General features: G+C 38.3%; 1 protein-coding gene across 2 annotated transcripts in view; it reads right to left on the bottom strand.

The window, feature by feature from the left end:
• Positions 1–4,642: 4,642 nt before the first annotated feature.
• The window catches only part of IFT88 (intraflagellar transport 88), a 46,464-nt gene continuing 26,798 nt past the window's right edge, over positions 4,643–24,308 (bottom strand). For both annotated transcript variants that reach the window (XM_014966188.1, XM_014966189.1), the window contains exons 21-26: positions 23,941–23,993; positions 22,077–22,142; positions 20,275–20,381; positions 14,490–14,550; positions 5,602–5,697; positions 4,643–4,909 (exon numbers count right to left, since the gene is read on the bottom strand). In XM_014966188.1, coding sequence (XP_014821674.1) covers positions 4,788–4,909; positions 5,602–5,697; positions 14,490–14,550; positions 20,275–20,381; positions 22,077–22,142; positions 23,941–23,993 — 505 coding nt within the window. In that variant the 3' untranslated portion in view covers positions 4,643–4,787. The remainder of the gene's footprint in view (positions 4,910–5,601; positions 5,698–14,489; positions 14,551–20,274; positions 20,382–22,076; positions 22,143–23,940; positions 23,994–24,308) is intronic.

Below are 24,308 nucleotides of genomic sequence, written 5' to 3' on the forward strand. Positions count from 1 at the left end.
TAACTTTACATGACAGAATAATGAATAAAGCAACATTCTGCAAAATTAATTGTATTTTGGAGTAATCCTACCTTAAGCAGTGATATCTAGCAGAAAAGATTGCAAATATTTGTAAGAGTTTCTGAACTTCCTACTTAGCAAGATACCCATGTGTATATCGCTTCAACACATGAAATCCAATGTTTTTATTTTTTAAAGGACTCTAACCAGTTGCAATTACAGTGATGAGACTCCTGCAGGCTGGTTTGGTAGTCTACCTCCTCTGTAAAATGTTTATGTAATGAATTGCATAGTGGGCTAACACCTTTAAACACTGCAGATGCTTCACTAAATCCAGAATGTGTTTAAATGCAGCTCTGTGCATCTTTCATATTCAGGATGAAGAGCACCGCCTTTGGAGAAGAGAGGGCTTTGGTTTTGGTTGACTAAAGAGAACAGTACGTTCAGTGTAACAGGCAAAATATTATCTTAAAACCAAGAAATGACATGGGAAGCAGATACAATTTTTAACTGCGCTGCAGTTCATTTTGATTTGAAATTCTGTTGAATGAACATTGTTTCTGGAATGTCAGTTAAGTTAACTTAGGTGAGTTCAGATGCAGAAGACATTAAAATGTTCTCTTCATTTAATAATTTTCACTGTTTATAAAAATAAAAGATTGGGGGCTTTTTTGTACATACAACCAATGGAACCATCTCACAATATTTTGTAATTAATGAGGCATCAACAGGCACACAGAACCTAGAAAATATAAGTGATCATGAAGTCCTGGATGCAGGATAACAAAAGAATCTCATGCCTCAATCACAGCGAAGATTATTTGGGGTGCTTATTGCCCTAACATCTATAATATGTTTGCATATTATATGAGAAATGTGCTGGTAAAGGGTGTTAGAATATGGGACAGACAAACCCCTTTTGCCATTTGACAGACTGGTCTGTAGTTCCCTGGGTCTTCCTTTTTTCCCTTTTTAGAATTTGGGGTTATGTTTCCCCTTCTCCAGTTAGTGGGAGCTTCATCAGATTGCCATGACTTTTCAACTTTTCAAATATCTTGGATAGTGGCTTAGTAACTTCAGTTCCTTCAGGACCCATGGATGAATCTCATCAGGTCTCATGGAATTGTGCACTTCCAAGTTCCTCAGATGGTATCAAACCTGGTCTTCTCACACAGTGGGCAGTTCCTCATTCTCCTGGTCCCTGCCTTTGCCTTCTCTGACTTGGTTAGAGTCCTTACCAGTGAAGACCAAGGCAAAAACGTCGTTGAGTACCTCAGCCTTTGCCAAGTCCCAGGTGATCAGGCCCTCTGTTTCCTTCTGGAGAGGCCCCACATTTTTGCTAGTCTTCCTTTTGACCCTACCTATAGAAGCCTTTCTTGTTGCCCTTGACAGCCTTGGCCAGATTTAATTCTACCTGGGTTTTAGCTTTCCTAACCCAATCCCTGGCTGCTTGGATAATTTCTCTGTATTCCTCACAAGCTACCTGTCCTTGCTTCCACCCTCTGTAGGCTTCCTTTCTGAGTTTGAATTTATCCAGGAGCTCCTTGTTCATCTGTGCAGGCTTCCTGGCTTTTTTTCCCTGACTTTCTCTTCATTGGGATGCAACCCACCTGAGCTTGGAGGAGGTGATCCTTGAATATTAATCATCTTTCTTGGGTCCCTCTTCCCTCACAGGCTTTATTCCATAGTACTTGCATTTAGCTCATGCAGTGTTTCCACTCCTGCCATTTCTGAGACTTACCACAGGACTGAGGGCATCCTGCATGGCAGCAGGGAACACAACTCACATTGCACTTGAGTTAAATGCCAACCAAGCTACCTCCAGGACAGGGGCAGGGTCATCACAGCAACATAGCACAATAATCACCTATAACCCAGGTAATTACTGTATACACAGCACCCCACTGGCATGGCCACGCTTCCTTCAAGACCTGAGCTGCCTGAATCATGCAGGTGTGTTCACCTACCAATAGCCTGAGGCCTTCCAACAATATGCCGATGTAGCACTTCAGACATGCACATGGCTTCTTTCTCCTGAATAGATTCCAGTTATATTGGTCCCCATCAGGGATCGCTCTTCAGCCTTGAGTCCAGGTGGCATGTCATATCTTGCGTTCCCTCACACAGAACATCTCACAAAGCAGGAAGAAGCTGCACTGAAGCTGCTCAAGAAGACAGGTTCCTGGCCCAGGCTAACCTGTGGGTGATGCAAGGGAATTGTCTGGGAAATTGTTAATAGTCACAAGCCAAAACTGTACAAGGGTCTACTGGTCTTATAGTACAGATGGTTACATATCAGGTCCTCTACTCTGGGCCTGTCCTGGCAACGCTGCAATTCTAATAGAGACATAGCCATAGTTAGCATGGTTTTGGAGCAGATGAACCTGAGATAAATAATTTTGACTATCAGCAGGACTTACTCTTGCAGTGTTGGAGCTGAATCACGTGGCTTTCTGTCAGTTCAGAACAAGCTCCACTGTGCTTGCAAAATAAAATAACGTGCAACTAAATCATAACCTAGAGCATTGTATAATCAGATCCTCACGCTATAGGAGACAACAGTGCAGTTCTGTTTGTAAAATACAGAATTTTACATAACATACAGTTAGGCATCTGGGAAACTGAACCAAGAAACTGTTGTTGATCAAAATCTCTCTGATATCCATAGTAGTGTTTCTGTGGACAAAGCTGGGAATCATATCCCAAATTATTGGTAATTGATGCCACTTTATTATGAACATGTCTATGCAATTGCAATGTTTGATTAGATGCTCTACTCAAACGGTTTTGTTAGAAGACTGGGACAGTATCTTCACAGAATCATAGAATGGTTAGAGTTGGAAGGGACATTAAGGATCATTGAGTTCCAACCCCCCTGCCGTGGCATGGACAGCTCCCACTAGACCAGGTTGCTCAAAGGCCCATCCAGCCTGGTCTTGAACGAACGCTTCCAGTGATGGGTCATCCACAACTTCCTTGGGAATCCTGTTTCAGTGACTCAGCACCGTCAGAACAAAGAATTTCTTCCTAATATCTGACCTAAATCTACCCTTTTTCAGTTTAAAACCATACCCCTCTTGCCTGTCTTCTCCTTTGCACTGTTTCACAGGTTTATCTATGCTCCCTGCTGTGGTCCCAAATACTTTCCTCCCACTGTGATTAGTCAGATACCTCATTCTACTGCAGTCTGTAGCTGAAAATGCTCCCTCCTGCCTGGCATGTTGCTTCCTGGAGGTCCAACTCTGTAAGACTGACAGAAAAGAAGTACTGTAACAGCCAGGAATATGCCTTCTCATGACCAGAGTGGTAGATAAGCACTGAAGAGCGGGCAAGAGAAAGATGAGTCCAAAATGTAACCATAAGGTTGTCATCTGCCAGAGTCGTTCTCCAAGAATTGTTCAGCTCGATTGCTGGTCCATCTCTCCTCCTTTGTCTTTCTGACTGACACTTCACTGAAAATATTAAAAAATATACACTGTTGTGGCAGTGGTGGGGCTGCAGGGGTAGCCTTGGTGAAGAGAGGTCAGGGCTGCCCAGTCCAAGAGACAGCAAGACCCAACAACAGACCCAGAATATCCCCAGCTGATGACAGTACTTGGACTCTGTGTTGACAGGTGCACACCATGTTTGGGCTACTGTCAATGAGTGGAAAAAAGTAAAATGGTAGAGTCTGCAGCGAAAGTAGGAATTCACCAGAGACAAAAGAGGCAACACACTTCTGTATTTCTCATTCTGAAATACATGAAGGTCTCCTTAGCCGAGTTGAACGATCAAAAAGCCAAAGACTGTTAGTGGTACCACTGCAGAGTGGTATCCAAGTTCTTTAGCCACATAAGCCATCCATTCTTTCCCTTTCTGTCCCTACCTGCAGTAGATGAGGTCGTCTTTTTTTCCTTTCTGTCATCCTGCTCAGAAAGAACTGCAGCATGGGAAAGACTTGCAGAAATAAGACAGGTGGCATCCAGTTCCTTCTCATGCTCTTTTCCATCCTGTAGAAAGAAATTCTGAACACCTGACTAGTATTTTTATCTCTGAGAAGTGATATAAATCAGGAATCCCACGTTCCTATTTAGTATGTCTCAATGACTTCACATCAAACTTGTTTTGTTCATAAGCAAAATGATGATTTCTGTAACCAACATCTTTGCACGTGGTCAACCTAGGCTGTAGAAAGCTTCCTCTGTGTAGTCAGTGCCACAATCCTCAACATGAGATTCAAAAGCTGAAGTCTTATCAGCAATTCTGAACAAACTACACTGAAACCCTGCCCACTCTGACCATTCAAAATACAAAAAATAAAAACCTCATCTTTGTAACTGCAAAAACACCTAGGACGTTGCCAAGAGACTGCAAAATGGCCCTAATTCAGCTAAACATAGACCAAAATTAAGATGCTTTCTTCAGTATCGGTATTAAGTACTTTGCTGAATGGGGGCCTTAAAGGTGACCGCGGTCATATCCAACATTTTCAGAAAGTCAATTCACAAGCCTTAAATAAATTCTGGCTTTGGATGAAGGATATGGAACTTCCAACCTTATAATATTGTTTTGATGTGTTGCATCGAAAGGTGAAGTTTTTTATGCATGAGTAAAATAACCTCACCTTTCTTTTTTAAAAATCAATTAAAAGAGACACTGCAACTTCAAATCCATGGTTTTAATATCAGATACCACATATCCAAAGTATTTCACAAGTATTTTATGAAAATCCACTACAAAAGCATCATGGATGAAAGTTTTTCTGCTAAAACTTTTAAAAGGATAAAAAATTATGACTGGACCATATGCTATTCTGGAAGCAAATCCTCTCCTAGTTCTTCATCAGCGAAGTCATCTTCCTCAGTTCTTTTTCTTGCTGCAGTTTTTGGTCTTTCTGCTTGTGGGCCAAGTGGATCTATGTAGGAGGCATCTAGGGTTTAAATAAATACATTTGAAACAGTCACCTCCAAGTAATTTCAGCTTTGTTTCAAACAGATACAATCAAACACAAGAGTGAGTTTTAGCATTGCGCATCTGTACACTGACTTTGAAATGCAGACCAGAAAAGCATATAAGCACTGAAGGAGAACAAGATACAGCTTTCAGGCAGCGAGACACGGCACAAGAGCAAAGTACCTGAGCGCTAGTGACAGAAGCTTGTTTTTTCTCTTCCATTCTTTTTTAAAAAATAAATTTCTCTTTATTTTATTTCAGTCGTTAAGTGAGAAAAAGACTTTAGAAAAGTACATGTCACAGCAAGACTGATGAGTTGGTTAAGGAAGGGCATTTTAGGAAGTACCACGTTCCACATGGATTTGGGTTTTTAAATCCCTCTGAAAAGTCAGTCTTAGTGAAGAACTTATGACTGCAGAACAACAAAACTGACTAAAGGGTGCAGCAGACAGATATCAAAAGTAATAAATATTTAACATGGGCCATGTTTCTTAATTTACTTTATAGTGGGCTCTGAACAATGAAGCTAAAGCCATTCTTCATATTTATTTCATGAGGAAGATGTTTTCTTAATTGTCTAATTTTACATGCTCTTCCAATAACTTATTTTTTCCATCTTCCCTCTCTTTAAGGGCCAGGAAAGTAAGAAGATATAAGATGTCCACTTGCCTATTTCTTTACTGCCACTGCTTTCATAGGGTTCACTTGTCCCAGGCAAAGCTTTTAGTTTGGCACTCAGTCTTTCCCCTTTGGTACCACCACTATCTGGGGGGAAAAAAAAAAAAGGAAAGAAAAAAAGAGTTGAAGACAAATAACATGCTGTTATGTTCTGTGAAATCATGATACAAGAACACCATAAATTCAGCTACTATCTGTCAAACAAGATTTTGATGAAACCATCTTTTCATGATGGATACAGTACTCATTTGTAATTGTGGCCATTAAAACCCAATGGACACTGTCCACACACATGTGCTTTAATTTAAAAAAAAAAAAATATATATATACAGCCTTATTTACTTTGGAGTAAACACATTAAAATATTTCTGCTTTAAATGCTGACATTTCGGTTGCTTATAAATTACAGTCACATTTTGGAGTTAAAATAAGCATGATAAATATAAACACTGTCACAATGTATATGGGTATTTCATATGTCGGTGTGCTTACTAATATAATAGAATGATCCACCTGTTCCATACTGTCAAAGTTAAACACAAGACTAACTTTGCTTTTAATTAGAAGAGCGTAACTGGCATGTGCTGTCTGCATGGCAGGCAGGCACAGTTTGTGTATACAGACCATACTGGCCCCGCATCGTGCTGTAAACACTGTGCTGGCAGCTGGGTTTGCAGCAGGGCCCCAAGGAATGTGTCGGCTCCGAGGGCTGCCTCGTGCCCAGACAACATCAGATTAACATTCTCTTGCCACAGCAGTATTCCAGACATTTTAAATATTCTGTTCACCTCTGAATCTCTTTTTCACATTCATGGCAAGCTTTCAATCTTGTCTGCTACAACAAATTTTTATGCATTTTTTTTCTCCTAGGAGAAAATGTTTCATGTTTGGCTTGGTGTATTTACAAGGCAGGACATACCATGCAGCCAAATACAAGCATGCTCATTTACAACACGAAACAATGTTGTTATTAAAGGTTCTCCATCTGTAAGGAGGAAAAATGGGTTTCATTCAGCAAATGTTAGTTACAAAGTCTAGACTTGGCGACAGATTTCCATTGTCTTATTTACTATAAGTGTTCTTTTTATAAATATTGCTACTAAAAAAAAAAACCAACCCCAAAACAACAGCTTCCACAAAGATGACAAACCTTTCTTTCTCTATAAATACTATTGCAGACTTCAATTTACACAGTCTTCAATTGGAAGACAATGTCTCTGCTCCAAGAGAGTCACACGTGGAACAGTTAATATGTTTACTAGCCACAGATTACAGTTGAAACTTCAAAGTAAGGAAAATCTATTTTAATGTACATTAATCTTCCTTGGATCAATTCTCATGTTCATGTCTGGTTTCATGGAAGAGGTGAATTCTTAAGGATTTGAAGAAATTGAAAGGAATCAATAGTTTTGACTGGGGGGGCTCAACCAAAGGGCTGAGAAATTACAAAAGGGCCACCTCTTGATTTCAGTGGGCTTTGGACAGGCCTGAGCAGAAATTACACTAGGGGAAGACTGAACTAGTCAAAGAAACTCCATAGGTTTAACTGATTGGTTCCAGAAAGGAAGAACTGGGTATAGTGAAAATAAAAGATGGCATATCAAAAGTTTTCAACTTTTGAAGGAGAAAACACATGAGGTTTAGTGATACTACCAGAGGAAGGTAAATGATTTTACATTAACTAAAATAATTTAGAAAGGAAGGATGGAAGACAAACCAAGATGGCTGGAAGAAACCTAATACCCAGAAGTTACCCGTACATCTTACTGCTCTAAAACAAATAACTGAAAACAGAAGCTTTCTTGGATATCCTAGGACCCTTAAGTTTTATTAGGGCTACATCCAAGAAGGGAATGAAGCACCAAGTCCAAAATCTGAAGCCAAATTTCCCCCCTTTTCTCTTCCCATCTGGTGGTCCAACTTTAGGCCTCCAGCCCTTGAAGTATCTAAACCTCATCAACTGCCACCCCCCTGCACAGGTTTGAAGTCCATTAAGCGCTTATTGTTATGATTGAGTTGCCCAAAATGGCCATCCTGTGTAGGAAGATGCCTGCAGGATGTTCAGCGTATGACCTTGGTTCCCAGGCTCCCCTTTCAGTTCGTAAGTCAATACAGCAAATGGAATTATGAGTGCTGTTACAGCAAGCAAATGTATGTTCATACAAATGTAGCTTTTTGGACTTGATTCAGTTTCCCAAACACATTATTTATTGCATTTAATGAACTGAACCAACTCACCAAAGGGTTAGACTAATGCTAAAAGTAGTGCAAAGGAAGCAGCGAGAATGTATGTCCAAGAATGGGAAAGAAGTGCTAGCTATGGGGGGCTGGACTGTTCTTTCCAGAAGCAGTGAGTTATTTGACCAGTACATCCCACCTTGACTAAACACACCCTGGAAAAAACTATGAAGCGTAAGTGTCTACGGGCGCAGTGCCCTCTTAACACTTGAGCAGTAAGAACATATGGATGCCTTACTAGATTAAAGATCGATGTAAACTGCATACAAAAAAACCAACAAGATGCTTAGGTAAGAGCATCATAAGTAGAGTAAGCATATACTGTATCTCTCCAAGAATAATCTCCTAGCCTCCAACAATTTGTAAATCAAACATGCGTTTGGGGGAAGAGGGTGGCTCTTGATATTTAATAATGGATTGATTGACTTATTCTCCAAGAACTTGTTCAGTCTTCCCTTGAGCGCATGTGAAATTTTTGCATCGGTAACAACCTGAGGTAAGGAGCTCCACCTTTCATTTACTCTGAACCTACTGGTCTAGTCCCACCTCACCACAGAAAGGAGCACCCTGCCCTTTCTGCCCTGCAACACATCCCCCTCCACACACTGGCAAGTGGTAGCAGGCTGTGCTGGAGCAGGTTACTGGTATGGTTAAAACTAACCTAATGAAAACTTTTTCTCAAGAGGATCAGCAAAGTAATGAAGCTCACTTTGCCTCTATATAACCATTAAATCTATAGCAAGAGCAAAGGGAAGGCTAACATATCTTCTGGTAGCAGCCCACAGTTCGTTTAAATTAAACTAATATGCAAAACCACATCAAGTCTCCCCAGACTGCACTACGCTCTGAACACACCTGAAAATGTGCAAAAGCAGCATCTTTCATTTTAAAGTACATCTGGAAGAGAATAGGAGGTGGTCAACACCATCTACCTTACGCAGAGGTGTCAGGCAGCATCTCAGGGAGTGAAAGATCTGGCTTCAGTGCCCGTCTTCCCCTACGGGAGTTCAAAACCACAGTTCCATCTTTCAGGAGGAATGTCCTAATTGTTGAGCCACTTGGGGTAAGGCTTTTCTTGACGCTCTGCCATGGGATACAGGATTTAGCTGCCAAAACAGCAGCTATTAAAAATTCTGCTGACCATATAGCACGATCTGCCAGAAGTTTAAATTTCATCCTGAAATCACTACATTCTATTTGCAGATAAATCATCTATACATTTCTATTCAGTATACATATATAATTTGGCCACAGATTTTATACATATTCCAGCCTTTGGATTATGGGAATGAAACTAACTTTTTCTGAAAAAGAAAAAACTAAAGGTAACATTGGGACTAAGGATAATAATAAAAACTCTGGATGAAAGAATTTTTTGTGGAGTTTTTCTCTAATAGTACAAAATTGAGTGTTAACATCTATGTGATTGCACTTGCCATCAAAGGACTACAGGTAGACGTTTCTCAAACTGCAAATGAATTCTATCTGCATTACGCTAGTAACTGTACAAACACACACTCCTAGTTAAATAAAGATTTTGAATAATGGAAGACCAGTGCTGACTAAATTGCTCTCTGTATCCAAGAAAACCTTCACTGCAATTAATACATGCGCATTATAAATACGAGCAATACATGCTCATTATTGTACTTTTATTTAAAAGGTATGTTATTACTGTATCTCACGCGGAAGCCAGTTCCAGTGTACTCACTCCAGGTTGGTAACGTGGACAACACCACATAAACTGACTGCAGGAACGTGGCTCCAGATTTCAGTTCAAAAAAGCAAGAGGAACTGATTAAGCAGAGCTGGTCAATGTATTTTCAAAACTTGATTTATAAATACATTTACTCTGTAAAATGATTAAACTTGAGATTTGGATTATCATGCTGACATTACCTTCCCTTCAGTTTGTGTGCAATAGCATTAACTGGGAGCTATGCATATAAAGACATAAATAATATACACTACATGCTGTTATCTGTTACAGTGCATTCCTTCCTCTTATCTGCTTAAAAGTCATGCTCATAATGATATATTTAAGATATTTAATTAAATTGCTGTATTATAATATGTTCTGTTTATTCATATTTCTTCAACTTCCATACAAGAACTAATTTGAACTAATTCTTCCACATACAATTTTAAAAATTAATCAAAATATAAAACTTATTTTTAAAAATTATTAACTTTACATGACAGAATAATGAATAAAGCAACATTCTGCAAAATTAATTGTATTTTGGAGTAATCCTACCTTAAGCAGTGATATCTAGCAGAAAAGATTGCAAATATTTGTAAGAGTTTCTGAACTTCCTACTTAGCAAGATACCCATGTGTATATCGCTTCAACACATGAAATCCAATGTTTTTATTTTTTAAAGGACTCTAACCAGTTGCAATTACAGTGATGAGACTCCTGCAGGCTGGTTTGGTAGTCTACCTCCTCTGTAAAATGTTTATGTAATGAATTGCATAGTGGGCTAACACCTTTAAACACTGCAGATGCTTCACTAAATCCAGAATGTGTTTAAATGCAGCTCTGTGCATCTTTCATATTCAGGATGAAGAGCACCGCCTTTGGAGAAGAGAGGGCTTTGGTTTTGGTTGACTAAAGAGAACAGTACGTTCAGTGTAACAGGCAAAATATTATCTTAAAACCAAGAAATGACATGGGAAGCAGATACAATTTTTAACTGCGCTGCAGTTCATTTTGATTTGAAATTCTGTTGAATGAACATTGTTTCTGGAATGTCAGTTAAGTTAACTTAGGTGAGTTCAGATGCAGAAGACATTAAAATGTTCTCTTCATTTAATAATTTTCACTGTTTATAAAAATAAAAGATTGGGGGCTTTTTTGTACATACAACCAATGGAACCATCTCACAATATTTTGTAATTAATGAGGCATCAACAGGCACACAGAACCTAGAAAATATAAGTGATCATGAAGTCCTGGATGCAGGATAACAAAAGAATCTCATGCCTCAATCACAGCGAAGATTATTTGGGGTGCTTATTGCCCTAACATCTATAATATGTTTGCATATTATATGAGAAATGTGCTGGTAAAGGGTGTTAGAATATGGGACAGACAAACCCCTTTTGCCATTTCACAGCTGAAATGAAAAAGGGAAAAAGATACCTAATTTATTCTTGCACCATTTCCTTCCCAAATTCATGTGGACAGGCTCAGGTAACAAGGGGAATGCAAAGGGCTCAGCCTTTCATCTTCTGAATTCAACACTGCTGCTTTGGGCTCCTGCCCGAGACTGCATGGCTCCTCTCGGGCAGTACAAAAGTCCCCTCTCATCCAGTACAAAATTCCCCATTCAGGGAGCAGAGCAAATGCAGAGACCAAGTAAACACTGCTACAGTAATGTATTCCTTAAGGTCATACCTTCCCTTATCTATGAAAGGCCTTATGCTATTGAACAGTAAAAATATTTTAGGGTAGTAAACACCACAATGTCCTAACTTCCAAATCTGGATGCTAGTATCACATCTCTGCAAAACACAAAAACATGAGTATGAAGACAAGAGAAGCTTGTTGAACAGGAAATCTTTGAGAACTCAGAGGTACTGTTAGTTCCCTTCAGGTTTTTAGAGTTTTTTGTTTGTTTGTTTTGTTGTTGGTTTATTTTCCTTCTATTTTAACTTGTACTGACAAAGTAGTAGGTATCCTATTAAGTACAAACCCTACTGACTTAGTTCTCTTTCCTCTTAGCTTCCTCTTTAAAATAGATCATATTTCCTAAAACAATGAAGCTTGAATTATTAATACTCCTAATATAAATAACTATATAGGGACAAAATACTTATGGAGAAAATACCTGTTAGGAATGCCACCTAAAATATTTGGAATGTACACACAGTGCATTTAGCTACCAAGTACTTTAATTTAGCTAGGAAGTACTAAACTAAGGAGGATTCCACGCTTCACTGGCTTCAGTAATGATGGGAAATCCTTCATACAGTGTAGGAAAATGATTCCTTTTGGTCTTGGCAACACCACTGGAAAAAGATTAAGCCTAAAATGTATACAAAATGTTTCTTTTTATTATTATTATTTTGAAGCCATTAACTTACCAAAAGTGTACTAAGATTCTGAAATAAAATAGCCCGTGTGTGTATTTCATATGTGTCTTCACACATGTACAAAAGTTGCCATGTACAAAAGTTTCTTACACTGCAAAATACAGACTCATAACCCAGGTGAATAATGCCTAATATTGGACAAAATAAGCTTGGGTCTTCAGGTTTCTCTCAGTCATCCTCAGTAAAAAGCAGACCTAGTAGTTAACATCTGCAGCTTCTTCACTGATAAGGTTCCCCAGAGTCAACATTACTAGTTAAAAAAATGTATAATGCCTTTGACTCCTTCTAAAAATATATGTAAGCGGTACATTTCACTATAAATTTTAATTAGAAATCCCAGCAGAAAGTTAACTCCAGGCTCAATACAGCACCTTCTTTGTACCACTGCTTGTTTGCTGAGTCATTTCCAGAAAGGCTGGATCTTTGGCACTGAAATTGTGTAACAGAGATTTTGCAAACACGCTCTTATACAGACTTGTTACCAAACTCTTTTTTTCCCCCATTCTTTCATGCATTTGACTTAAAATCTTGAGCAATGATCTAAGAATTATTAATAGGACAAATTCTAGGTCACTTCTGTCCCTGCTTACCCTCTCATCCTCTCTATGTTATCATCCTAAATGTTTGTATTTTCTCTTCTCCCAGTACTCTGGTTATGGGGGGAAAAAAGTAATGCCATGGAATTACTAGAGCTTGTAGTCAAAGTTCTCATGTTTTCAAGTTTGGAGGGGAGGGGAGGGGATTTTTTAATTTCAAATTTTATTTTTTTTTAAAAAGACAACTTTCAATAGGTATTTTTTTCTTTAAAAGAAGTATTGATAAAATGGTAGTTTGGGGGATTAATGCTGTCTTAGCATCTTTCCAGTTTGGTAATTATTTCTATCCTCTTTTGCTAAATTAATGACAACTCTCTCCTGGTAACATGCCATGTTTTCACTAATGAGGGTAGGGGTAATTACAAAATATAGCTGTAAGAAAAGAGACCCTTTGTATCATTTGCCCATATGCCTGATGCAACATATTGCACAGTTGTAAATACCCTGCCTGCTACCAGTGCTGCTCTTCGGTTCTATTTATTAAAAGCCAAAGTGGATCTTCACTTCATGACAGAAAACAGGGACTGATGCTGTCTCACACCCCTGTTTTGCTGGCACTTCTAGCTGGTTGCCTGATCACTGGGCTGATGTAACAAAGGAGAGTCCAGAAATGTTTCCATCTCTTTCTGTTACCAAAATAAGGAATTTCACCCCAAGAATTACTTTGGCCTGAGTCCCAGAATAGGTAAAATTCAATCCTAGGTGAATGGTGGTTTTTTTTACATATCAAGCAATGATTTAAAAGCTTCTCTAGTGAAACTACTGAGCTGAAAAACGAGTGAGATCCCTCTCAAGCATCCAACGCTCATTCTTAACCCTTGGAGAACTCAGGAAAGCAATATTCATAAGCGTAGTGGCATTCTAAGGTCATTTTAAGATTACAGTAGTAATTCCATAACTTTTCATGACCCTACAGACTTGGATAAATATAGTAAAGCATCTGCTAGGTGGGTGGAGAAATAAAATTACCAAATAAAAAAAATATCCCATAAATTATTTCTCTGTAAAAGGAAAAGAAAAGAGGCAAGAATTTATTAGGGATATCTTTTTGAGACCCACCAATATGAAGATAAATCAAACATAGAATACAAAGAAACCATTTCCTATTTGGGTCAAAATGGATTTTTTTCTAGATGGCTGAATGAGCCCAAGTCTGCCAGTTTCCTTAGAGCACCGGTGGGGAACAGTTAGGTTTAACATTACTAACATTTCATGGATTTAATAATGGGGGGGAAAAATCATTAGCTCTGCAATATGCACACTACCTAGTGTAGAAAAGACAAAGCAGGCCAGTTTCCAGACTTACATTGCTAGAGTTTTACATTTATGAAAGTCAGCATTGTAAATCTATAGGAGCAGAGAGACTTTGTAGTCAGAGCACAAGCTTTCCTCTATGGAAGACTCAGCTCTGCCACACTGGGAAAAGGGGAAGAAGCAGCTCAAAGACAGTATGGGTGTCTTCTTATTACAGAGCTGGTTGCACAAAATAGACTCTTGAACTTGTAACAAAACATCTAATGTAATAGACTAGATGGTGGGCACAACATTCTCTTTTCTCTATGTTAAATAAAGACACAATGAATTCCTGGTTTTCATAGCGTTTATGTTCTGTTTTGTTGTAATAAATGATTCCTTATAGCGAATATGCCAAAGTTAATGGGATAAAAACATTCAAGTCCACAGTACTGAAGCAGAAATTTAGCTTTAGGAATACACTGAGATCTGTATATAAAGCTCAAATCTTAGATCAAATCCATGCTGCTATACCCGTTGAGCTTTCATACAGCAATGAGATAATCAAAAATATGAAAATTTGTGAAGTACTTGTACGTTACCTATTTGTGTGCATTTCAGAATGTAAGCAAGTTTTACAAACACTTTAAGAAAAACTATTTTCTTTAGGATCCTGACAAATCTGATATTTAAGCAGAGGCATTAAGTACTTACCACCACCAGCACTTCCTTCTCTGCGGCTACGTGCGCTGCCATCTCTGCCAGATTTAATGCGCTGGAGAACAGTGAAAAAGATTTGAAAAGAACAGAACAAACCCCCCATTTAGTAATATACATTAGGCATAATTATTGAAAACTCAACCTAGCTTATAAATAAAACAGTAGAACAACATTAAACTAGGCTTACTATACTGTAACTAATAAACCTTGTTTTTTCAACACATGAAATTGTCCTTAAAATCAGTGTTAAATCCAATGTTTACATAAAACAAGAGCTCTATGAAATTCAAACAGAGTATCTCAATAAATCATTTTTCTTCAGATAAAATTTATACAAGGAATGTGCATAAAAATAGTTCAGATGTACCTTTGTAAAGTACAGCTGAAAAAACAGGCAACACAGCCCTCCTTGCACAAGTTCAAAGTAGCCTCTGCCTATTAACGTCTTGTAAATCCCACAACCGTTTTATTATTGTAAAGATTCAAGGGGGGGGGGAAGTAGGGAAATCTATAAAAAGAACTATTCACCCCATGGATCTTAAATTTTGAATACTTGGCACAGCACTGAACTTTACAGCAAAATTTAATTTGCTGTTGAGTGTTAAATGCAAGATAAAGGTGAAGGTAAATACTTTAAAAGCTGTGTTTAAAAAGTCAGCGCTCTTGCACAGAGGAAGGTACCATAAACATCTTCCAGCTGTGTTTTTTTTAGTGTTATATGAAAACTTTAACAGTTTATCAAAGCAATACCTCTGTATCACATGGCAGACTTGGCTTCTCCTGGCAAAACACCAAATTTCTCGTGCAAATATCTTGTCAATTACAAGAAGGTACATCTCAGCCAGAGGCTTTTTGGGATAGGTACAAGTACTTGGTGCTTAAAGCGCTCAGCTGTTAGTACAGTAATCTCTGCATCTTATGTCAAAATCTGAATTCACGATCTGATTAAAACACATGTGCACACTACCTAACTATGTATTCAGGTCAATTACCATAGCTTCTTCACTCCTTTTTCACCCGAAAAATATCGTGGAGTCTGGCAAAGTTGGAATGACACAGAAGTGAAAGAACTTCCAAAATTGATGCCAACAGAAAATGGAAGAACCCTTAAATCAAAACTCACAGGAGTCAGACAGGAAAGCAGGGAGCCTAATGTGAAACCAGGAGTGCTCTCAGCCATCCAGTCTGGGACCAGAATTTCTCATACTTATTATTTATTTTGGGAAATCCTCAAGTCTAAAATATATTCTCTGAATTCTGGATTAAATATCCTATTCACAGTCCAGTGAAGCAGCATATATCAGTCCTTCAGGAAGCATGTTCAGACTCTCCAAATGTTGAATGACTGACAGCAAGTCTGCCAGTGGAAGCTCAGCCCCTGTCTGCAAGAGGGAAGTGATCCCTATGTGACAGTGCCCTCAGGGCATTTACATCCTAGGACTTTATTCCCAAAATATTATAGAAGAACTACAGCTTACGCATATGAGTAATTCCTGTAAAGTTCCAAGGGAGTAGTTTATAAGTCATCCCATACTAAAAGCAGACATTTAAAATAGGTCCAGTGATTTCCACCCTAAAAATGCCTATTTCTCTCCCATGACTGCAAAAGAAATTTAGGATGATTAGTCCAGATGTAGATGCCTGAAGGTAAAGGCAGTAAGTCCCCCTCAATATTTGCACCTATCATCACTGCTTCACACCACACCCCATCAGCCCCTCATTTTCAGTCATTAAGCTCACTTAACGGAAATAAATAGTAATGTGTGTATACAACAGTGCCAAGAAGGTTGTGTGAACTTTTACACTATTACCTGTCTTTTTTTAAACTGAAACGTGAAAAAGAAAGATTAATGCAGTAAAAATCCAATGCTGTGAGAGGCAGGGAGAAAAATTTTATACAGGGAATGAACCCCACAGATGTTCCTAGATTCTTGGCTGGAAATATTTAACAACTTGTCCATATTTGAGAACCCAGTGAAATAAGTACTCCAGAATATTTATTTTGGTATAAACTCCATGTGGATATACCTGTTCTGGAAAAACAATGGCCTGAATAGCAAATTTCAATTAATTTCTACAGAAGGACAAAGACTGTGTGCAGACTGAAATGTAGGTATATTACGCTAGCATTTAGCTATTTTCTCTTTACTGGGTGCAATCGAGAAATCGCGTTTTAGTCTGAAATTGGGAGCAGGAATTGAACTATATCTGGTATTGCTAACTGAAACCAGTGTTGCTATTGGAAACGTAGGTGTTGAAATATTAAAATTTGATCATTTTAGAACTTGAAAGTATAGTTTATTACTATACGCTCATGGATGACAGAAGGAATTTCTTAGGACAAAAATACCTATTAATTTCTAAAGCCAGATGGTAGACACAAGACTGAAAAGCCACACACACACAAACCAAGCAAGCAAACAAAAAAATTCCCCAAACCCAAAACCATGGGACGGGAACCCAGATGTAACAGCAATAGCAAAAACGAACTGCAGGGCTATTGTTTGAAGACAGCACTGATATTGAGATTCACAGAAATATACTCAACTTCTAATACCGGTCAGCAGCATACTAAATGGCAGTGCATTCTGCAACATATTTTTTTTTCTTAGTGTCTTTGTTCCTCTACGTGTACAATGGTGTTGAATTTTAAGAAAAACAGGTCAGTGGGTTCCTTAAGGGGGAGAAAAAGTTGTTCCTTTCCTTGAGGAGACACTGAACTTGGGAGATTTCAGAGTCTGCAGACCAGAGCCAGAAGATGAAGATAAGGAGCAAACGCCCCCATGTCAAGGAGCTGCAGGAAGGAGCAGAAAGCAACTTCAGAAGCTTCAGAGGTTCTGAAGAGAAAGTACTAGGAACCCCAGGGTTGCTGCCATTCAGAAACTCACTGGGCTTACTCACACAGGCTGGAAGCACGGGCCAGCCTGCAGGGAAGAAGTTGACAGAGCTAACTAGAAACCTGTTTTATTTCTAGTGGTGGTGGTGGTGGTGGTTTTGAGGTGGCGGTGTGTTGTTATTTTCTTTTGGGTTTGCTTGGTTTTTTTTCAACCTAGTGCATTTCATTTTTCTCTATTTAAAAGAGAATTGGGTTAGTTTAAATTATAATAAAATCAGGCTTATTCGGATTTAAAAGCCTGTTCTCTTTTCTGGGCAACATGCTATAGGAAAATGTTTAGGCAGATCTGCCTTAAAGCTTTGACTAATTATAAATGCCATCATAGACACCATAATTTTTCTGTCTACTCCACTCTCATAAGACCCCACCTGGAGTACTACTGTGTCCAGGTCTGGGGTCCCCAGCACAAGACAGACATGGACTTGTTGGAGCAGGCCCAGAGGAGGGCCAAAAAAAATTATGAGAGGGAGGGAACACGTCTCCTACAAAGAAAGGGTAAGACAGCTGGGGTTGTTCAGCCTGGAGAAGAGAAGGGACAACTTATTGTGGCCTTCCAATACTTAAAGGGGTCCTGCAGGAAAGATGGGGACAAATTTTTTAGTGGGGCCTGTTGAGATAGGACAAGGGATAATGGTTTTGAACTAAACAAGTGGAGATTCAGACTAGATATAATGAAGAAATTTTTTATGATGAGGGTGGTGAAACACTTGCCTAGAGAGGGAGTAGGTGCCCCATCCCTGGAACATTCAAGGTCTGGTTGGACGGGGTTCTGAGCAACCTGATCTCATTGAAAATGTCCCTGCTCATTATGGGGGGAGTGGACTAGATGACCTTTAAAGACTGTGTCCAGGTCTGGGGTCCCCAGCACAAGACAGACATGGACTTGTTGGAGCAGGCCCAGAGGAGGGCCAAAAAAAATTATGAGAGGGAGGGAACACGTCTCCTACAAAGAAAGGGTAAGACAGCTGGGGTTGTTCAGCCTGGAGAAGAGAAGGGACAACTTATTGTGGCCTTCCAATACTTAAAGGGGTCCTGCAGGAAAGATGGGGACAAATTTTTTAGTGGGGCCTGTTGAGATAGGACAAGGGATAATGGTTTTGAACTAAACAAGTGGAGATTCAGACTAGATATAATGAAGAAATTTTTTATGATGAGGGTGGTGAAACACTTGCCTAGAGAGGGAGTAGGTGCCCCATCCCTGGAACATTCAAGGTCTGGTTGGACGGGGTTCTGAGCAACCTGATCTCATTGAAAATGTCCCTGCTCATTATGGGGGGAGTGGACTAGATGACCTTTAAAGGTCAACCCAAACTATTCTATGATATTTTAAACATTTTATTGGTAGCTTTTTATCCACCAGGAAGTACTGAAATATCTTCAGAAAAGCTCCTGCTTCCAACATGCAATAAACAGGAAGAGATGTGACAATTTTATTTTTTTTTTTAAAACATACTGAAATATTAACTTTCTTAAAGGAGAAAAGTGTTTTCCTAAGAAGCCTCAACATTTACAGATCCACAGTACATAATTAACCCCTTCAGTGTAATAAATGCTGGAATTATGTGCAAGGAAATAGATAACACCTCCATCTCCAGGGACCTCTGTCTCTCTCACCAACTGCAAAATAATGCAGTTTAAACTGGTTTAATCTCTGAGCTTTCCTGAGTAAAGCACTGAGGTATTGGAAGTCATTGTTCAATTGAATGTTGAAAAAGAAATCAAGCAAAGGCTGTTTAGCATATAATTAAGAGATCTCTCTGAAGTGAGTTTTGCAGAATAGGAACATTATACCCGATCATCTGTTTCGCTTACTGATACCATTATGGAAAAGCCATGGATGAATATTAGCTGCACTACAGTTGTGGACCGCTTTGTCCACTTTCCCAAGTGCTTTAAATTTTACGTTTACTGAAAATTCAAACAAATATACTTCAACCAGCCCCCCAAAGTTAGCTTGTGGCATACATTTGGGATCCTTTGATCAGTGTTTCCCTTTGTGAGTTTCATTTTTAATATGTCCTAGTGTACACATGCATACTTAAGACTCTCTGGTAGCGAATTAAAGTGAAGTAACTAAGGATGCATTTACACATGATCTAATATCAAAGAAGAGACAGTAAGTGTTATTAGGAGCCGAGTAAATTAGCTAAGACTTAACGCATCCTAATGTGACCATGTAGCTTTGAGGCAATTCACTGGATAGGAAGAGCAAGCTTGAATGCTTTTCAGCTCAACAGCATGGATAGTGCTTTCCAAATAAGAAGCTGATTTTAATTTTGAAATCTTACTTTATCACATGAATAGCAAGAAAACACACACGCTTATTCCTCTGAATAGAGCACAAGTTATGATCTCATACCTTTCACAGCCTGTAGCTTTTCCATGGATTTATTTTTTTTTTTCAGTTTTAAAAGTGGCGTTAACATGAATAATTTACTTCTACCTATGCAATCTGTCAATGCTGCAGCTTCGCATTTAGCAAAAATTCTACTACATGGACAAATTCTTAGGCTCCCCTTCTCCCCCTGTAGTTGCATTATTACTTGGCTCATAAATACACTTTATATGGTTTGGCAAATAAGTAGGAAAGACGACATTCCAGAGACATTGAATTATGTGGGTGGCTCCAGTATTCCCATCACATCCACATATCCCATCTTTCACTAGTATTTAAAATCACAGAAAATCCAGTGCTCAAAAACCATTCAGACAGATATAAGGCTGTTCAGTAATTTAAAACTTAAAAACCAAAACCCCACAAAATACGAGCCTCTCCAAAGCAGGAAGTTAATACACATTTTATCTTGAAGTATCGTAAATGCTATTTTAGCTTCATCTATGTATGTAGTGATACTGTATAATCACAGAGAGAACCAAGCTTACCTGCTCTCTTATTTCTTTTAATTTTTCCACTTTCTTGAGCTTTGTTACATATTCCTGGACTTCCTTCAGCCCCATATCTGTGCAGAGACGAACTAAAAATCGGAGGCCTAATTGAAAAGCAAAATATTGTTTAAAAAAAAAAAGGCTTACAATTAGGTCAAACTACAAGTGCACCCTAACAGCATACAGAATGGCAAACAATGCAAATAGCTGGGAATACAAGTATCACTATGCAAGTTGTGATATTTTGCAAACAATTTAAAATTTTCTGTAATGCAGTGTCTATAACAGTAGAAATACCATTTATATATGTGGAAGGCACAAGACACACTAACTCATCTGGCTCAGGACTCTTTTAATAATTGCAAAATGCTTTGGAAACCAGAAAACACAATAACGATACTGAGTTATTACTGAGGAGACACTGTCAATAACATTTTGATGAAAATAGTTTTACAAATGCCAAGTTAATCAGAATGGTTTGTTTTTTCTGTTGCTGCAGTTGATTTTTTAAAGATTAGTATTTACAGAACTAAAAAAACCCAAACCAACAAACCAGGCATGAAGATAGACTGTAACTGCACAATGGAACCTAAAAGAATCCCTAAAAACAGTCTCCTGAGACACTATACCAAACTCTGAAAACATTGTTGCTATTCCTATGTGTTTGTCAACATCTTTTTGAAATAAATGCCTCTGAAGAGGAAACATACATGACATGCACCATTATTCTCCTGAGTGCTCCTGAATTTTTTGTGCTGTTAGTTTTGTGCTGGTTGAGGGAGACGAACTTGTTCACTGAGGGATCAGATAAGCATCAGAATGAGCACAAGGTGGCTGGGAGCACGTGGCCAGGGAGGGATGAGTGAAAACACATTGTTTCAACAGCAGAACACTTAAATCACTTAAATTGTCATGTTTAACTCCTGCTTCTGTTTTGTAATTGTAGAAACTACATTTGGAAAAATATTAGCATTCTGAAAGGTTTACTAAATGTTCCACCCCTCTGAAATACGTGTGACCAATATGAACATCACATTTTGTTTATAACTTTGAGGAGTCATAATACTGAATTTCTCTTGTACAACACAGCTGTATGATTCCTCTTTTAAAAAGCAGTATGTTTGTTAAAGCAGAATGGTACCACTTTATTTTAAAATACAGTGAATGTTCTTCCCACATAGCGTTTAGAAGCACAGGCTTGTTGGCAACAATCTGCCATTTTGGAATTAGTGAGGCACAGCGCAGTACGTTAAGAGGATGTCCTCACAACCAGTGACAACCCCTATTTTCTACAGGGCTTTTTCATTTAGAGGATAGCGTGACTGATTCTGCAAAATATCTTGCTCTTTAAAGTTATGTTTCCTGTAGTATAGTTTGAAATTCTCAATGGATCTTCTAGAGTCTGGCTGACCTACTATACTTAAAAACCCAACAACAAAATCTCACTCCGACATTAGTTTGGAAGGCCTGGCTTGGGTAAAACTTAGTAAGATTTTCTCGTATCTAGAAACTTACAGCAGGAGTTTCAACTACCAGGGACTAGAAGTAAAAATATGAGAGAGAACTCAACCAACCCACTACAGTTTATTTTCATCTCTCTTCTTCAGCATTACCCTAATACTTCTTAAATCACTCTTCAGCGTTGACACAGAAAACATGCAGCATTAGCGTGAGTAAAAAATGTTAGTTTGTGAAAATATTTTCATGTGAAAAATATTTACATCATAAGACTACTAACACACACATTCAATGTAACAAAGTTTCCTTTGATAGTTGTACCACTCAATGAAACAACTTACATTCAACATTTTCTGGGAATTTTCTGTGAATGACTTTGTATTTCTCTAGTGCTTTCTGGTAGTTACCTGCAAACAAAACAAACATCTCCTATCCACATATCCAAACATAAAAAATAATATCTGATGAGAAACTGGTATAGTTTAACATCACTTCATCTTTTTAGTTTGAGTACAAGATTTAATATAGTAAGATCAAATTTGATAAAACCAAACTTAACATCCTTTAACTACTGACAGTAAAAATTAAGAGCATCTAAAAACAGTCAGAATTACTCTGTAAACAACAGAATTAAGAGGAGTTTCCTGATTTTTGCCCTTTTTTGACCTGCCTCTAGGATCTCCTTGTTCTATGATGCATCTACTAGACAAGCTGTATCAAGCGCATCAGGGCTTATCTGAGGCTGCAAATGCAATGGACTGGTCAAGCAGAAATGAGCTGAGCTCTGCCTGTCCTTCCTTCCCTCAGAATACTAATTGTGTGTCTCTCCTTTGCCCAGATCTGGTAGTGAAATAATTATTCTTTAAGACTTTTGCCTTCAATTTTGGCTCAGCCTGATTATTATGGAAAGGACTGATAGACCCTGTGAATCTAAAACCTCATAGCCATAAAATGCGTGACAAAAAAGTTTGTTTATTTTTATTTTATTAGTGCAAGGTAGAGATCTGCTATGTGTTAACATAATCAGCTGGGAATTTTGCCAATGAATCACAAATGGTCTAAAAAGCAGCCAAAAGCATTGTGTTTCTTTGCTGGGAAAACAGTTAATCCGTCTAGTTTTGAGTGGTGCTGACTGTTCTTAATTCACTGACTTACCCAGGTCCTTTTGCTTTTCTCACCGTTGTATTAAATAACTGAGCAGACTGAGAAAATGCACTTATCTATTACCAAAGTCTGTTCGGCAAAATTCCAAAGAAGCGTAAAGGAGAGTGGCAAAATGGTACAGCAGGAAAGAAGAGTATTATTTACATCAAGTGCCTTGGATGCATTTTAGGCACTGAAAAAAAACCTGGAAAGATTAGTCTCTTTCCACTTTGCTTATTGGTGTAGTATGTTGCCAGTAAGAAAATACAACACATTAAGGCTGTCTTTTGTTTGTGTAATGCAAATACTATTTAAATATTGAAAAATTATACCTGCTGTTGAAAAGAAGTAGAAGTTAGGCAACTTTAACATCTAATTACTTATGTTACATCAGATGGTGGTATGATTACATTTTAAATTTTTTTATCAGATCATTCGTGCTGTAGTATTATCTTTATTTTACTTATTTAACAGCACAAGGAGTGTTTTGTGTGTAAGTCAGTGCAGATGCACTTCCTGGACATAAAAGAAAAGTCATGTTTTATTAGCTATACACAGAACGCTCATAACAAATTAATGTGTAACTGAATTTTCAAACAAACTATAGGATTAGTATTCACATCAGGTAGAAAAGATCAAAAGAAAAAATCAAAATATCCATCAAAACAAAACAAATCATAGAACGGTTTGGGATGGAAGGTACTTTTGGAGACCATCTAGTCCAACCACCCTGCCATGGGCAGGGACACCTCCCACTGTTTGAGGTTGCTCAAAAAACTTTGAACACTTTCAGTGATGGGGCATCCACAACTTCTCTGGGGAACCTGCTCCAGTGTCTCACCACCCTCATTGCAAGAAATTTCTTCCTTATGTGCAATCTCAGTTTACGCTCTTTCAGTTTAAAATCTGTTGTCCCTTGTCCTGTCACTACAGGCCCTGATAAAACGTCTCTCTCTATCTTTCTTATAAGACATGTTCTTTTCTCCAGGCTGAAGAACCCCAGTTAACTACAAAAAAATGTTACAAACCTCTAACCAATTACAAAAAAGTTAAAGAACTTACCACTTCTCCTATAGCAACTGGCAACCATCAGCTGCCACTTCACTTGTGTTGGTCTGCATATGAATAAAATAAAATTATGCACACTGCCAAACAATGAATAAGCAAAATAATCTGCACAGCATTGGAAAATACTTACTATTAAACTACTCGTGAAATTTTTCACCTAGTGCATTGCTTTCCTAGGAAGGATTCAGCCTGTTCAGTTCACACACAGTCTTCCCCAGCGTTCAGGTCTCGATGTCACTTATTTGTAGTCCAATATAGTCTTTCTCCTGCTCATCATTCTGTGTACCAGACACAACTAGTAGACCTGACATATGAACCACTAATCTTTATCTGAGGTACAGAACCACACAACGGGGGAGAAC

This window comes from Calidris pugnax, unplaced genomic scaffold (assembly GCF_001431845.1).
Source record: "Calidris pugnax isolate Ruff unplaced genomic scaffold, ASM143184v1 scaffold20, whole genome shotgun sequence".
Taxonomy (NCBI): Eukaryota; Metazoa; Chordata; class Aves; order Charadriiformes; family Scolopacidae; genus Calidris; species Calidris pugnax.